The 16,844-nt window shown below is 46.9% G+C and overlaps 1 protein-coding gene and 1 pseudogene across 3 annotated transcripts in view; one reads left to right on the top strand and one right to left on the bottom strand.

The window, feature by feature from the left end:
• Window positions 1-2,150: 2,150 nt before the first annotated feature.
• GFOD2 (Gfo/Idh/MocA-like oxidoreductase domain containing 2) overlaps window positions 2,151-16,844 on the bottom strand; it is a 43,976-nt gene continuing 29,282 nt past the window's right edge. For 2 of the 3 annotated variants that reach the window (XM_028096935.1, XM_088027422.1), the window contains exons 2-3: window positions 15,499-15,844; window positions 2,151-3,690 (exon numbers count right to left, since the gene is read on the bottom strand). In XM_028096935.1, coding sequence (XP_027952736.1) covers window positions 2,792-3,690; window positions 15,499-15,757 — 1,158 coding nt within the window. In that variant the 5' untranslated portion in view covers window positions 15,758-15,844 and the 3' untranslated portion in view covers window positions 2,151-2,791. Of the gene's footprint in view, window positions 3,691-10,919; window positions 11,166-15,498; window positions 15,845-16,844 lie in introns of those variants that run through there. The other variant, XM_028096944.2, reaches the window with a different exon arrangement.
• LOC148163164 (uncharacterized) lies at window positions 8,575-8,884 on the top strand (annotated as a pseudogene).

The following is a 16,844-nucleotide window of genomic DNA, read 5'->3' on the forward strand; positions in this document are numbered from 1 at the left end:
AGAAGGGATGTAGGCAAGCAGGGATCTTGGCCTGGCATTCTGGAGAGGTCACTTGGGCAAGAGTAGGAAGGGCAAAAGGAGGAATGGAGACTGGGGACAGGGAGGTAAGGAGACTGCTGGGCTGACTGCTGATTGCCTGGGTGAGTATGAGGCCTACATTTGGCTGGGGGTTGAGAAATCAGGAATAGGTATTTTGGAAGTTCTTTTCAGTGGCTTGGAAAAATTTAATCTACTCTGACGCAAGGAAGATCCTGAGATTTAGGGAACTGGTCGTGGGAGGTGATGCTGCCTCCCTCCAGGAGGGGGCGCTGCAGGACAAGCCTGGAACCTCATGCAGGCACAGTCACCCGAGGACGAGAACCCTGCTGGCTTCCTTGGCCACAGGCATCTGGGCTACTTCAAGGTGCATCTCCTCCCTGGGACCAACCCAAGAAATATATGATGGTAAAGATGTCTGAGGGATGGCCATGGAGGTAGGCTCTGGGGAGTACCAACAGGAACCCAGGGTCCTCACAAAAGTAGCTCTGTACCAAGCCCACTGCCACCTGCCCGAGGACTTCTGGGAACCTGTCTTTGTAAACAAGGGGTTTGCTGTAGAGCCCCATGAAACTTCGTAAGTGCCACTGTGGGTCAGTAACCTGGCTCTTTCTTAAGTAGGAGCACCTGAGTCATGTACGATGGACACTTGGGCTTTCTTAGTAAATCCCCCAATTTAGGAAGGATCCCATCATCCTTATAACACAGAGGGACTGACCTGGAGCTGATCTGATCATCCCAGGAGGAAGAGAGCAGCCTCTTTCTTTCTTTTCTTCCTTCTTCTTCTTCTTTTTTTTTTTTTTTTAAGTAGGCTCCTCACCCAGCATGCGGGGCCTAGAACTCACAACTCCCAAGATCAAGACTTAAGCTGAGATCAAATATCTGATGCTCAACTGACTGAGCCACCAAGGCACCCCAAGCAGCCTCTTTCTAAACTCTACCAGCATCCTGCCTTGCAGGTTCTCTCTGCAGTCCACCTCCTAGCTGAGGTCTTGCTGAGATTCCTGCTGCAGAGAGAAGCAGTAACCTGGATGGGGGCCTGAGTGGGGAGGGGCAGTGCCTGGGCACTCAGTCTCTGAGATCTGCAAGTGCTGGGGAAAGAGTAGTTCAGAGTCAGGCTCTGTAGTTGGATGACCCTGCAGGCTCCTCCCTGGCTCCATCACTTCTAACTTACAGGAGGCAAGTAACTTTGCCCCCCCTCTACGTCACTTTTCTGATCTGAATGAGAATATTAATATTGGTACCCCATAGAGTGGTTTGGATATTAAATGAAATAACATGCATGAAGTGTATTACCGGGGTGGGGCAGCATGCAAGAAGCACATTCCCCAACACTAGCCACTGCTATTTTCTCACAAGGACAAGGTTTCAACCAGGGCAACACACAGGAAAATTGACCTGGTGACTTCTAGAAAGGGTGCCAAGAGGAAGAGGGAGACTTCCCTGAGCCTTTCTTTCTCTGGCAAGGAGCCCAGGGCAAGGAAGAGAGAGGGAAGTTCAGAGAAGGGAAGAGTTGGGTCTAGGCCTAATCTGGGAAGGCTGGCAGAGGAACAAAGGGGTGTGTGTCCTTTTCCCCCACCCACCTCACTTCTGACATGGTCAAAAGGCAGTCCCAGCATAGAACAGTGAATAAAAGCAAGGCTGGTGACCAGCTGTCTGGGCCAGGCAGTGCTGGGCTGCACCCACTCCATGGGGCAACAGGTGGAGCCTTCCTCTAGTTCATTCCATCCAGGTTCCCTGAGACCACTCCTCACTTCCCCTCTCCCAGGGCTCCCCAGAGCCAAATCCATGGTTGCAAGAACAGAACTTTTCCTGACCTCCGGCCCAGGAAGGTCCCAAGCTCTCCCCATCTCCCTGAGACAGCAGGCATGACAGGCACAAATCAGGAAGTCTTGAGTCCTGTTGTCTGAGAAAAGACTTTTTCTTGGACAGCTCCTGGGATTCAGTCGCAAGGGGATAAGCCCACTAGACCGTGATGGATCCAAAGCAGGCCAGAGCTGCTGCGGAGCCACAAGGAAAGAGAAAAATATAAACAATCTACAACAATAAACAAGCCTTTCATTATTAAAGAAACCCAACCTACCAAACAAACAACCAGCAACTGTGACATAGTGTCAGACTTTCTGATTTATTTATTAACACTTATCAGATATTCCAGAACCCTATCTCCTCTCCGCCAAGTCGGGGGCCCTTTTCCCCAGGTCAACAGCCCCTGAGAGTTTACCTAATGAAGAACCCCTCCTCCCTGCCAGGGAAGGGACAGCCTAGAGGCTGGAAGGGCCTGGTCATATGGGAAGGAGGGCAGGTGTGGATCCCTGAGGGATGACTCGACACCCTCACCATTCCTGAGATGCCCTAGCCCAGGAAGGGCATGAAAACGAGGCTTCTTGTCATTTTTCCTCAGGCTGAGGAATCAGTCAAGCTGGGTCCTTGCTACGCTTCCTCACCTAGTTAGGACCACAAATAGGCAAAAGCAGCCTCCAAGTCAAGCTCTGGCTGGCTCTGCTTACCAGTGTGACTATGCAGAGACCAGGGGGCAGCCCCACCCCAGGCACACTGTGCTAGCCCTCAGCTATATCACCACCCTGCAAGTCTGAGGAGCAAATGAGCATTGGAGGGGGCGTTTTCCCAGGGCCACCTTGGGCGTCACCTGGACCCTGCCCAAGATGAAAGACACTATGGCCAAGCCCTCCTGTGCCAGCTTCTGGTCCCTCCCCGGCCCCTCGGCCCCATGGCAGGGAGCCCATATGCAGGCTCACAGGTTATTCCGTTGCAGTGCCTCACAGAGGTTCTGGTTGGCGTCGGGTTCTTCTGTCAGCACCTCCACAGCCTCCCACTCCCCGGATCTGCTCGATCTTTTGATGGCATCCACCACACTCTGCATGTACAGCCCATCCTCAAACGAGGCGGCCATCGAGACAGGGGTGTGGTCCCATGTGCGGCGGTCCCCCTGCCCCTGGAAAGACTGGCGCAGGGCCTGCACCATGTAGACCATGCCCTTCAGGTAGAGCAGCGGGACGTCCTGGGGCCGCTGCTCGGGCAGCCCTGCCCCCACGGCCAGCGAGTCCCTCAGGAGCAGCTCCTCTTGCGTGGCAGAGTTCTTCTGCCCGTAAAGGTCCGCTCCTCGGGCAACAAGGCGTCCTGCAGAGCCCACCACCATGACCTCATGCACAAAGGCGCCTGGCATGTTGAAGTTAAGTGTTACCGTGCTGCACACCCCGCCACCCATGAGCATCTGGAAGAAGCAGAAGTCATCACTGGTGACATGCCGGATGCCACGGATGGCCGCGTTCTGCCTCACAAAGGTCTTGAGCAGCCCATGCACCTTCTCAGCTCTCCGGCCGGTCAGGTGGGTCAGCAGGTCCACAATGTAGGTGCCCATGGTGTGCAGGCCCCCACCGCCCATGAGCTCGTCACAGATCCAGCCATAGTTGGGGCTGAGCAGGCTGCCTGAGTAGATGCGGGCATCGCAGATCATTACTGCGCCCACGTAGTGCTCCGCTATCAGCTGCTTCATGCGCACAAAGGCAGGCAGGAAGCGCAGCACGTTCCCCACCAGGCTCATCAGCTGCGGGTAGTAGCGTGAGGCAGTCACCATCCGGAAGGCATCCACTGAGGTTGCTGCCTTCTCGCAAACCACATTCTTCCCAATACCTAAGAACAAAACACACCAGAAAATCTCAAAGTTCCAGGAGATTTTACACTGGGGGAAAATATTTTCTTGAAGGCACACGAACTCTGAAAAGCCTCCTATTATCAGATGGTGGCCTGGGGCAAGAGGAAAGGCAATGGCTTAGATAAAATTGGTACGCTGTGACTGGGACTGGAGAACAAGTTATAGGCTGGAGAAAGATGAGTAAATTCTTACGGGAAAATGAAAGTTCTTAAGGGAAAATGAAAGGAGTAGAGGCAGAAAGTGCAAACCAGGAATGGGAAGTGAACAGAGGAGGTATCATGGGTAATTTTATGTGCCAACCCGGCTAGGCTGTGGTGTCCATCAAAAACCAGTCTGGACACTGCTGAGAAGGTTATTTTTAGGTGTGATTAGCATTTAAACCAGTAGATTTTGAGTACATCAGATCACCCTCCACAATCTGGGTGGGCCTCATCTAATCAGTTGAAGGTTTGGGGATCGGGGTGGGGAAAGACTGAGGTTCCATGGAGAGGAAGGAATTCTGCCTCCAGACTCAAGTTTGCAACACCAACTCTTGCCGGGATTTCCAACCTGTTGTCCTGCCCTGCAGATTTCAGATCTGTCAGCTCCAACAATCACATGAGCTGATTCCTTAAAATAAATTTCTCCCTCTCTATATATACCTTCATTGGTTCTATTTCTCTGGAGAACACTGCCTAATACACGTGGGCTGGAGAGATGGACATGCCTATGTACTTTTATACATTTATTAGATCATCAGCTCAGGGCAAAAGTATCTAATCTGTGTTCTAGGGGATGGGCTTTGTACTCTCAGTTGTAACTGCAGAAAGGGCTCTAAGATTTCCCAAAGACTGTTCTCTAAAAACACTGGTCCAACACGTTAGTGTAGTCAAAAAGTGAGAAAATGTTTTTTTGGCTGTAGTAGGAGGGGAAGGGGAATAAAAATATGCCTTCTGTCGTCAGGACTGTCCTGAGTATACTGTAGTTGGGATGTACTGAGAGAGCAAAACAAGGCTAGAAAAAGCCCTGGAGAGAGAGAGCTAGAAAACTGAGCAGATTCCATATTAGGAAGCAGAAGGATTGATACTCTTCCATGTTTTAAGATGAAAGCTCATGAGGGTATGAGCAGTCACAAGACACCAACACCGGGATACTCCTGTGAGCTTGGGGTGGTTCAAATGGAAGTCCTACGTTAATACCTCCACAGATGTAGGGGTGAGGAGAAAGCAAGGGGAGAGGTCCTTGCACTCAGGTCTGGCAGGAGACGGCCCTGCAAGGAGAGTAGCACCTGGTTGTTATCATGATCTGCTCTTGGACAGTCTCCAATATCCCCCTACACATGTGGGATTTTAGGATTAGGTACTGGAGAATCACAGTATTGGGTGACAATTTGGCCACTTGGCTGCAGAACATTTATGGCTGACCAGGGAAATAATGAAGAAATTAGGTTATCAGACACAAACACCCCATCTGAGGGCTGCAGCTCTGACCAACCCAGAAACTACCCGCTGTAACTGTTCACTGCAGGAATTGGGTGGACACAGCAGCATGGGGCAAAGTGGAGATGGGGTGGGGGGAAAAGGACTCTTGTGACTTCTGGGAGCTTGGTGACGATTAAAACCAGGATAAGAAATCTCTGTTCCACGCCAAGAGAGGTCAGAGAAGGGGGAGAGACCTCCCTTCTTGAGCCCAAACAATAGGAATGCTTTTGAACTTAGGACCCAATAGTATTATCTGTATGGGAGCTAAAGGCCATCTTGAGTTAAACAGGCTCCTGCAGGCCAAATGTACATGATCTTTAACTTTAGAGAACCTGGGCTGTGCTGAAAGACGTATTTATTTAAGTTATCTAGCATTCCTGCTAGGAAGCCAAAGGACAGATTAGAGAAGCTGGAAACTGGTTTTTGTTAACAGGGAGTGGGATGCTGAATGCTTATTAGCTCAGATTTTTTGGAATGTGAACAAATTTCAAGCTACAACCCTTTCTCCAGCTCATACTCCCCAGATTTCCCAGGACTGGGTGCCCCTGAACACCAGAGGCCCAGAGAGGCTGCCCCAGAACACCTCTTTGTTTCCTATTAGCACAGCGCCGGTTCAGAGCTCTAGGACCACAGCACTCCTGTTAGCCCATCTAGAGGCATGGGACTAGAGAAAGGAGACTTCAAACAGTAGGTAGAGAAGTAGCTCAGGAAGAGCACGACTTTTATGTTTTACAAAATCCAGGAAGTCTATTTGGGGAGGGGGGTACAAAAAAGGTTCTGCTACTAGAAAAAGAAGTTTGAAAGCCAGAAGACTGAATCGCTCTTGCCTACTCTTTCTTGGGTCACACAACCAGACAGGGCATGCACGAGTAGAATTTGTGTGTCAGGCCCTGTGCTCAGCATTGGGGATACAGCATTGGGTTTGGACTTTACTTTCAGAGAACTTATAGTTTAGGGGGAGAGAGAGCCATTAATCAAATTACCATATAAATACATGTAGAACTGTACTTGTGATAAATGCAGTGAAGATGATATAAATGGTAAAATGAGAGCATATACCCCTTGACTGGGGGTGGTCAGAGAAGATGTCCCCAGGGACCAGTGTTCCAGAGATTAAATTATTTGGGCTAGACTCTTTTTTTTTTTAAGATTTTATTTGACAGAGACACAGTGAGAGGGAACACAAGCAGGAGGAATGGGAGAGGGAGAAGCAGGCTTCCTGAGGAGCAGGGAGCCTCTCACGGGGCTCGATCCCAAAATGCCTGAGCCAAAGGCAGACGCTTAACGACTGAGCCACCCAGGCGCCCCTGGGCTAGACTCTTTGAGTAATAATCTCTTGTTATGTCACAAGCCCATGGGAAAGGGTTGGCAAATTCAGTGTTTTTCTAATGAAGCACACTAGTGCCAAGAACTGGGCACAGAAACCTTTTAGTGACAGATTTTTTTTTTTTTTTTGAGAGAGAGAGAGAGAGAGAGAGAGAGAGAGAAACAGCATGAGAGGGGAGAGGGTCAGAGGGAGAAGCAGGCTCCCCACTGAGCCAGGAGCCCGATGTGGGACTTGATCTCAGGACTCCAGGATTATGACCTGAGCCGAAGGCAGTCGCTTAACCAACTGAGCCACCCAGGTGCCCTTTTAGTGACAGATTTAAGAAAACATTCAACTGTGGCAAAAATGTTGGAGCATTTTGCACGCTAGAATACATTTTCCTGAACCACTTCTAAGCTGAGAAATAAAACATGTTAGGGTCCCTCCCTCTCCTTTAAGGAACTCATAGAAAAGCTTTAAGGATGACACTGGAGGTGAAAGAAGATTAAAAAAAAAAGGGGTCAAACAGAAGTAGAAAATAAGATGCCACAAAAAGAGCTGTGATATGAAAAGGACACCTCTGAAGGCTAAGTCCAAGAATGAGTTTTGGGAAACCACCAATAAGAGTGAGGGCAAGAAACAATCTTTATGGAGGCACCTGGTGCCTAAGGTGGCTAGCAACCCAGTTGGCTAAGTGTCTGCCTTCGGCTCAGGTCATGAGCCCAGGGTCTTGGGATCGAGCCCCACATCGGGCTCCCTTCTCCGTGGGAAGCCTGCTTCTCCCTCTCCCACTCCCTCTTCTGCTCCCCGCTGGCTTGTGCTCTCTTGCTCACTCTCTCTCTCTAATAAATAGATAAAATCTTAAAAAAAGAAAAAACCTTTATGGCCTCACAGGTGAGGTAACATCTAAAGATGTAACAAGCCAAGGAAAATGTAATTTTTCCTACAGCACTGAGACGTAATGAGATGTAATCCTAATGTTCCTGGGCCTTGATTTCTTTCACTGAAAAGGAAGATGCTGGATTAGAATCAGTGGTTCTCAGTCCCTAGTGTGCATCAGAATCACCTAGAAGGCTTCTTCAACCACAGACTGCTATGCCTTACCTACAGAGATTCAGAATGTCTAGGACGGGTCCTGAGAATCTGGATTTTTTATTTTTTTATTTTTTTTTAAGATTTTATTTATTTATTTGAGAGAGAGAGAACGAGAGATAGAGAGCATGAGAGGGGGGAGGGTCAGAGGGAGAAGCAGACTCCCTGCTGAGCAGGGAGCCCGATGCGGGCCTCGATCCCGGGACTCCAGGATCATGACCTGAGCCGAAGGCAGTCGCTTAACCATCTGAGCCACCCAGGCGCCCGAGAATCTGGATTTATAACAAGTTCCCACATGATGCTGATGCTGCTGGTGTGAGAATCACATTCTGAGAACCACTGGACTGGAGGCTCTCTCCAGAGAGCCCGCAGGCCTGACATTTCTACGATTTTATGCATGTGAACGCCAGGAGAAGATACAGTACTACTGACCAGTATGAAAAACTTTAGGAGAATATTATAGTCTGTCATTTTTTTTTTTCCTAATGTAATCTCTACATCCAATGTGGGGCTCCAACTCACGACCCCGGGATCAAGAGTGGCATGCTCTCCTGACTGAGCCAGCCAGGCGCCCCATTGTCATATATGTCTTCATAGCTGCAAATCTCTATCGGTATTTCTCAGTCTCTAAGATTTATCTTTTATAATGCTTAGCATAGCATAATGCAAGGAGGATCCTTAACTAGTCTTTAGATGACTGTGATAAATTTCTCACAGGTTCAAGATCTGATCTGATCAAAGCTGATCTAGAATTAAGAGTATGTCTTAAGTATTACTTAGCTATATAGCTAAGTAATTGTATCTCCCCCCCCAGCTTTAAAGACTTGAGGATTATGCTCTCTGTCTTCTCTGCATTGGGAGCAGCTCTCCTGCCACAGCCCCTCATCCCCTGAAAATGTCCACCTGTGCAAGGGTGTCCCCAACTCCTTCTTGGTCAGGAGCGCCTCTCAGGTGTTGAGCTGATCACTGTCTGCAACAGTATTAACCACCGGCAACACTGACAGATGAGAGCCTCGGCAGCTTGGCAGCCCCACGGCCCCTGGCCTTACTTATTCCTAGCTACAGCTTCTGAACCAGCACCATTTCAAGGGATATCGACACAACAGCCAAATTCATTGGGGCTGGGGCTGCCATGGTAGGCATAGCTGGCCCTGGAGCTGGAACTGGGGCTGTGCTTGGGAGCCTCATCACTGGTTATGCCAGGAACCCTTGAAGCAACAATTCTCCTCCTATGCCATTCTGGGTTTTACCCTCTTGGGGGCCTTAGGGCTCTTTTGCATGATGGTGGCCTTTCTCATCCTCTTCATCACGTGAGGAGCCTTCTCCACCTCCCATTGGTCTTTTGCCTGTGTCTCATCTGCCCTGTATGTTTCTTTTCCTATACCTACCCAGGCAGTCTGGGGAAAGTGGTTGGCTCAGGGTTTGACAGAGGGAAGACAAATAAATACTGTAGTAGTAAGAAAAACTTAAAAGATTTATTTATTTGAGAGAGAAAGAGAAAAAGCATGCACATGAGCGGGGGGTGGGGGGCTGGACAGAGGGAGAGAGATAAATCTCAAGCAGACTCCCTGCTGAGCGCAGAGCCTTGATCTAACCATGAGTGTATGACCTGAGCTGAAACCAAGAGTCAGATGTTCAACCAACTGAGCCACTCAGGTGCCCAGAAAAAATTTTTTTTTATTTGACAGAGAGAGACAGCAGGAGAGGGAACACAAGCAGAGGGGCGCCGGAGAGGGAGAAGCAGGCTCTCTGCTGAGCAGGGAGCCCGACATGGGGCTCGATCCCAGGATGCCGGGATCACGACCTGAGCCAAAGGCAGATACCAAACAATTGAGCCTCCCAGGTGCCCCACTAGCCTGTATCCTCAATGAACAAGAGACACAGATCCAGTAACAGGGAAACCAAAAAAAAAAAAAAAAAAAAAGCGGGGGGGAGATCTATGTGGGAAAAACACAGAAAAATATACTCTCATGCATATATAAAGAGACTCATACATGGGAATACACTGTTAGGTGAAATGGCAGTGAGAGTCTTTTGGGATACTGACTCTGAGGACTTTTAAATATGCTGCATATTTTTGCAATTATCAGTGCATGTGCTGGTCCTGTCTCCCATCTAGGCTGTGTACAAGAACCAGACACTTCCAGAGTTTTATAGGTGGGAAGAATGGGCCCTGCTTTCAAGGCATTAATTTAAACATGGTTCACCAACCTACAGAAAAGTTTTTCATATCTGAGATGACTCAGAATGCTTAGTTTCATTTGTACACTACATTCAACTCAGTGAACACTTATTTAATGAATATCCAGAGGAGAATGCTATTATTTATTTATTTTTAAAATGAATTTAACTTAGGGGCAACTGACTGGCTCAGCTGGAAGAGCATACAACTCTTGATCTCGGGGTTGTGAATTCAAGCCCCACATTGGGTATAGAGATTGCTTAAAAATAAAATCTTGACAAATAAAATGAATTTAACTTAAACAAATCTGCTCTTCTGCTTCAGACAACAGGAAGTCCCTTGTGTTGTAATGCCAATATCTTTCTTGGTCAGCATTTGGAGGCAGTCATACATATATCATGCTGGAAAGGCCAAAAGGGGCAGGAATTGGGACCCCCTATTTAACAGGAGTCCAGAGAGTTTGAAAGAGATAGAAATAAGATCACATCAGATCACAAGGTCTGATGTTGGGCACCTGGCTGGCTCAGAGGGTGGAGTGTGCCACTCTTGATCTCTGGGTTGTGAGTCTGAGCCCCACACTGGGTGTAGAGATTACTTAAAAAATAAAACCTTAGGCTGCCGCTGGTGCTGGGGCCCGAGGAGGGACGCGCCAGAGCGGGGCCGCCGGGACTGAGCGAGCGACAGACGCGCCACCCGCCGACGCTGCAGCCGCTTGGGGTCCGCATGGACCCTCTGCCTGAGTATAGAATGAGCCAAGGGGATTCAAACCCAGCAGCTATTCCACATGCAGCAGAAGATATTCAAGGAGATGACAGATGGATGTCTCAGCACAACAGATTTGTCCTGGACTGTGAAGACAAAGAGCCTGATGTACTGTTTGTGGGGGATTCCATGGTGCAGTTAATGCAGCAATATGAGATATGGCAAGAGCTTTTTTCCCCACTTCATGCACTGAATTTTGGAATTGGGGGAAATACAACAAGACATGTTTTGTGGAGACTAAAGAATGAGAACTGGAGAATATTAAACCTAAGGTCATTGTTGTCTGGGTAGGAACAAACAACCATGAAAATACGGCAGAAGAAGTAGCAGGTGGAATCGAGGCCATCATCCAACTTATTAACACAAGGCAGCCACAGGCCAAAATCATTGTATTGGGTTTGTTACCTTGAGGTGAGAAGCCCAACCCGTTGAGGCAAAAGAATGCCAAGGTGAACCAGCTCCTCAAGGTTTCCCTGCTGAAGCTCACCAACGTCCAGCTCCTGGACACAGACGGGGGCTTCGTGCACTCGGACGGTGCCATCTCCTGCCACGACATGTTTGATTTTCTGCACCTCACGGGAGGGGGCTACGCCAAGATCTGCAAACCCCTGCATGAACTGATCATGCAGTTGTTGGAGGAGACCCCTGAGGAGAAACAAACCACCATCGCCTGACTGGCTCCCATCAGTGTTACTTGGACCCCAGCTTCCTCAGATCAGTTATATCACTGGCACTACAGAATCCTTCTCTTTCCTAAGGCACTTTGCATTGTAGAATGTTCCTGGATGTTCATATCTAGTGTTTGAAGGGGAGGAGGGATTTAAACTGGTCCTGTACATAGAAGGTTGGTTTGACACAGGAGACAAATTAGCCAAGGAAGATTGTTGTTTAAATTCGTTTGAAACCAGAAGGGGACTTTTTAGTTGTATGTGTGGCACACTCATTGAATTATCACAGTTTTTCCTAGGACAACATCGAGACTAAGGACGGAACAAAATGAAGATTTTTTTTTCATGGCCTTTCTTTCTATGGATTATGTCATATAGAGTAACGATCAGGATCCACACCTACTTGGCTTTAATACAGATGTCTTTTCCAGTTTTTAAAGTTCATAATTTAGCCCTTTGTTTTTAGTTTGCTTTACTCCTATGTATTCGCAACATTTTCTTAACATACAGCATCAGATTGAACATGCTTGTGATTCAGATATGGGAGATGCTATGGTTAACAAGTGAATTTGTTCCACTCTCTTAATCTTTCCCATGTTTAGCAGTAGAAGAAAGGTTTTGCCCCATTTGGGGGACTCTATGGAGGGTATTATTTTTATGCTGCTGAATATCATGTCTATAATAGACCCACGCATGCAGCCTTTCCTCCCTATTTCCCCTCATCCCCTCTTTGTTTTTTGGGGGGGTCCTTGTTGACATTACAGGCTTTTAACACATTTTTGACCTAGGAGCTCTGTTGCTGGAAGTGTAAGTCCCCAGCCAGTTACTCTCATGATGATAGTACTGATGTGCAGCTCATTCTCGTGTGGTGCTCTGTGCGTAGTCTCTGTAGTGCTGTCCAGGTTCGGAGTTCTGGTTTGGTTTGGTTTGTTTTTCCCTCAAGATGTTTTACACTTTCCTCTTTTGGAAAAAAAAAAAAAAAAAGGCAACCAGAACTCTATTTCCCATTCCATAAGCCCTGACATTATTTCAAGTTTTATAGTATCTTAGGGTGTATATTTTATTTTTTTATTGGCTTAGTTTTTAAAATTATATCAGTCCAGAAAAATTTGGCCTTTTTCGTGAGGAAACAAATGGAGCTGCTCTTCAGAATAGGCATTCTACCGTGATCCCACCTGAAAAAGAACTAGGTTGGTTTGACTTTCAGGGTCTGAGGATTTCTTTCGAGAGAGCTCTTTATAATCTTAATGTTTTGCTTGAGCTTTAAGAACGGCCATTTTAAAAATAATGCGACAGTACATGGTTTATTGTTCAGTATACCTTTGGAATATGTACAAACTGGATCTACAAACAAATATTTTAAACTGGACCAGGTGGGTATTGGAGTAACCTATTAAAATGTGCTCTGCACCGATTCTGCTTAACATTCAAGTTCAGTGACTAAGGAATATGTTCGATGTCCTGCTTGCAAGGCAAGTGTCAGTGCTTTTGTGAGTTGGAGGGGGTTGCTGATTTGTGCTAAGAGCCACCTCTGATTGAGAGGGATAGAACTTGGGCTGATGTTTTTCTTGTGAAATGTCTTTCTAGGAATTTTTTTGGTCTTATTTTTAGCCTTTTTTTTTAATACATTTCTGAATGTATCATGTCTTCACTAATGACAGAAAGTACATGTGATGTTTACTAGACTCGTTTCTCACATTAAGGTTCCCTCTCTTTTTAGGAGCCCAGATTCTTGAGTTTATCAGGACAGGTTTTTTCTTAGCTGAGGCATAGTTCTAAGGAGGGCAGAGAAGTTTGTGTGTAAAAAGACCGATTCTTATCCAGGTGTTTTTCCATTTGTCAGAGGGCGGGAGTATCGTCCAAACAAACCCGTTAGGTTATTCCTGTAGCATGCGCTTTTAGCTTCCCTCTTGACTAAGGATGAAATAGCCCTTTGTGAGCTGGCCTTCGGCTCCTTTGTTTATGTGTGTAAACCTCGGGTGTTACTACATTTTAATACCTACCAGAGCTATTTGAGCAATAGTATTTGAACCACTGGCCTTTTAAATAAAAGTCTGACCCATTGCTAATGTGCAAAAAAATAAAAAAATTAAAAAAAATAAAACCTTAAAAAAAAATTAGGGTCTGATGTAAAGTTCAGTACGGTGTTCTGTCTACAGCAGTTCCTACACTCACACCCAGTACTTTGGGAAAACTGGAGGAGTTCTCTCCTGGCCATTTCCACATGTGCTTAAGTCAAGTGAGAATCCTCAATTAAAAAAAAAACAAAAAAACAAAACAAAAAAAACGTGAGGGGCACCTGGGTAGCGCAGTTGGTTAAATGTGGGACTCTTGATTTCAGCTCGTCATGACCTCATGGGTCATGAGATCGAGCCTTGCGTAGGACTCCGTGCTCAGCGGGGTGTCTGTTTGGGATTCTCTCTCCCTCTGCCCCTCCCCCCACCCCATGTTCTCGTGCTCTCTCTCTCGAATAAATGAACAAATCTTTAAAAAAGTGAAGGGACACAGGGAGTGAACTTCATGGTCACAATATGCTCAGCAACTCCTTTGGGGTTTGAGTGCAAGTACCTGAGGGGAGGTCCAGCTGACATGAGCTTTCCCAGACCCACCAACCTGACCCTGGGCCTGTGTGCCTATAATAGACCAAGGACTCTCATTCACACCCTCTACCTCCTGACAACAGAGATGCTGAGAAAAGACAGACAACCCTGCTTCACCAGGGCTGAGACATAAGATCCCACAAGTCTCTGGTCATCCCTGTCCTTCCTGTTTATATGAAAAGCAAGTCCAGCGTTTTCCTGTACCAGTAATCAGAAAACAGCAGGTTTTTGGCCAAAAAACCCTGGGGTTTCCTCTTTCTTCCTACACAGCTTAGCGATGGTTTCTGTGGGAACCCTAGAATCTAAGAAGACTGAGAGCCTCTAGAACCCTGCCTCTGGATCACCTGGCCTCACCAGCCTGCATTCATGCTACAGGATGGCAAGAAATCAAATGACTACGGTAGCTTGATCCCCTTGCACTAGCCCTCTGTTAAAGTGTTGGCTTAGACCTACTTCTAAACTAAATCTGAAAGCCATTACCTGCCCTAAGAATCTAGTGACTAGCTCCAGTGCCACACATCTTTAGACACCGCTCTCTGAAAAAGACAAACCGTCTACAATATTTGGCCAAATCAACCACCAGACTCATGTTCTTGCTCACTCCAACGAGCATTTATCTTTACCAACACACTGGGCCAGAGGTGACAGACATTCTTTTCTCCTCAGAACAAGGGAGACAAGTAGCAGAAGCTTGGACTCTCCACCATGGTAGTGGCCAGGAGTGGTCAAGCCTGATGGCATACCAGCTCCTGGGCCCCGAGATCTCTGACTGCATCAGAGAAATATTTTGTTCCTATCACCTTACATAAAACAACTTCTCTGTCAATTAATTATATGCCACCTGAATTGTTACCTAAGTCTTTTCTTTTCTACTTTGTAATGTGTGTGATCTCTAGTCTCTTCAACCGAACTGTGAAATCTGAAGGTAGGCAGGGCTCTGATCCAACACTGCTTTGAATGTACAGAAAGACATCCAGACAGTACCTGGCACAGAGGAGGCATTAAAAAAAAAAAAAGTAACTGCTGGATGAATATTTACTGGCTTGTTTTCCTATTCAATTTGATTCTGATTTACATAAGAAAAAGAAAAAAAAGTCACCTACAGTTGACAGGGAAGAAAAGCCCAAAAGAAATTGCAGAACAGCTCAGTAAGCCCTGCCCTGTCTACTGTTTCCCAAGGGGGCAGAGATGTGAGCAGGCAGACCTGTGGACCCTAGCAGAGAGCCTTCCTGCCTTCCGGCACACAAGATTGCAAAATTTGGCAGGAAGGGTGTGCGCTCTATCTAGCGAAGGACTGACAAAACATGGGAAATGGCAGCCTTGCTACACACCATCCTCTCCTCTGAGGTGCTATGTGCCACGGAAATGGAAGAACAAACATGTCAGTCACAATCAATTTCCTACTGCCCAAGTCTTTGAACTCTGACTTCAAATAGGCCAACTTTACATTGCATGAAATGTCTGTGTTTTGCCAAAGCGAGTACCACACTGCACGACATGTAATAATCTCTAGCCCGTGACAGGCCACCTCTTAAGGCGTTTGCTTCATTTTTGCTCAGGGAGTTACTTATGGAGGTGAGGAAGGCTGGAGCATTTCTTCCCACAGCTGTAACATGCCCCCAGTGTGCCCTCCCCAGCACAGAGGAGAGCAGTGACACACAAGGACCACCCAGAGGGAGACACAGCCTGCCCTTGCTATGGCCTGACTGTCCATACCTAGAGCCTTCACAGATATTTGCCGGGTCAGTGGAGGGGGGATATTGATGCACACAAGATCCACGTCTTGATGCAGCAAGACATCATCGGTCCGGCTGGTGTAGAAGGTGATGTTCATCTCCTCGGCAAGCTGCTTTGCCTCCTCCTCAGTCTTCCCCCACAGGGCCTCCACGGTGAACCCTTCTGCCCTCAGCAGTGGGACCAGAACCCGGGCGGAGCTGCCGGTCCCAAACACGCCCACTCCTGGGAGCATCTTCATGCCGGTTTCTCTGTTCACCAACTCATCTCCTCACAAGAGCCTCCAGCATGAATACGACCTTCCCACAGTCCTGGTCAAATATGGCTCCTGGAACAGCAAGCATTATACTGGCTATTAGTGGATGGCACACTCAGCTGAGGCTACCTTCTGGACTTATTTGGAAGCAACAAGTTCTCTGCCACAAAAGCACAAATGCAATACTGCTCCAAAATGAAAACCTGCAAAACCTTTTCCCATGGAGACTTAAGGATATTAGCAATATCCATCTACTGGAAGAATGAAAAACGAGTAAAGCTGAGTTCCCAAATCTCTGTTCTGTTCTGTCCCTTAATGTTTTGTGTGACTCTGGTCCAATCACTTAACCATCAGGGTCATAACTGTAAAAGTTCATGATTCCATGATATTATATTGGAAAAAGGAAAAGAGGGGAAACAAAAACCAGTACAAGTTGGAAGAAAACTACCTAGGTGCTATGCAGATTATAATTTAAAATTTCATGGTAGAAAGCAGAGGCAAGTAGTCATTATAAACAAAAAATAACCAAAAAAAAAAAAGTTTTCAACTACCAAACTAACAACAATAACAGGAAGTTTAAAATGTTATTTTTTGTATAAAGACACTCAGTCCAACATTGGCTATGCTAAGTGAAAAACTGGGAAACAATCTAGATGTTCAATAACAGTAATGGGGGGCGCCTGGGTGGCTCAGATGGTTAAGCGTCCGCCTTCGGCTCAGGTCATGATCCCAGGGTCCTGGGATCGAGTCCCGCATCGGGCTCCCTGCTCCTTGGGAGCCTGCTTCTCCCTCTGCCTCTCTCTCTCTCTCTCTGTCTCTCATGAATAAATAAATAAAATCTTTAAAAGCAAAACAAAACAGTAATGGGTAAGATAAATAACACTGTGAAGCAGCTGAAAACCGGGGGAGTAGAATGCCCTCAATGACCTGAAAGACATCACCATATATTCATTGAAAAGGGGGAAAACAAAACAATAGAGGAAGTATGATATCCATTTTTTTAAAGCACAAAAGAAGTATATGTAACAAAAACGAATGATGTAATGTATGGTGATTAACATAACATAATAAA

The sequence above is a fragment of the Eumetopias jubatus genome, unplaced genomic scaffold (assembly GCF_037043125.1).
Source record: "Eumetopias jubatus isolate StellerSeaLion01/CBP00866 unplaced genomic scaffold, mEumJub1_p1.0 scaffold_10, whole genome shotgun sequence".
NCBI classification, from domain to species: Eukaryota; Metazoa; Chordata; class Mammalia; order Carnivora; family Otariidae; genus Eumetopias; species Eumetopias jubatus.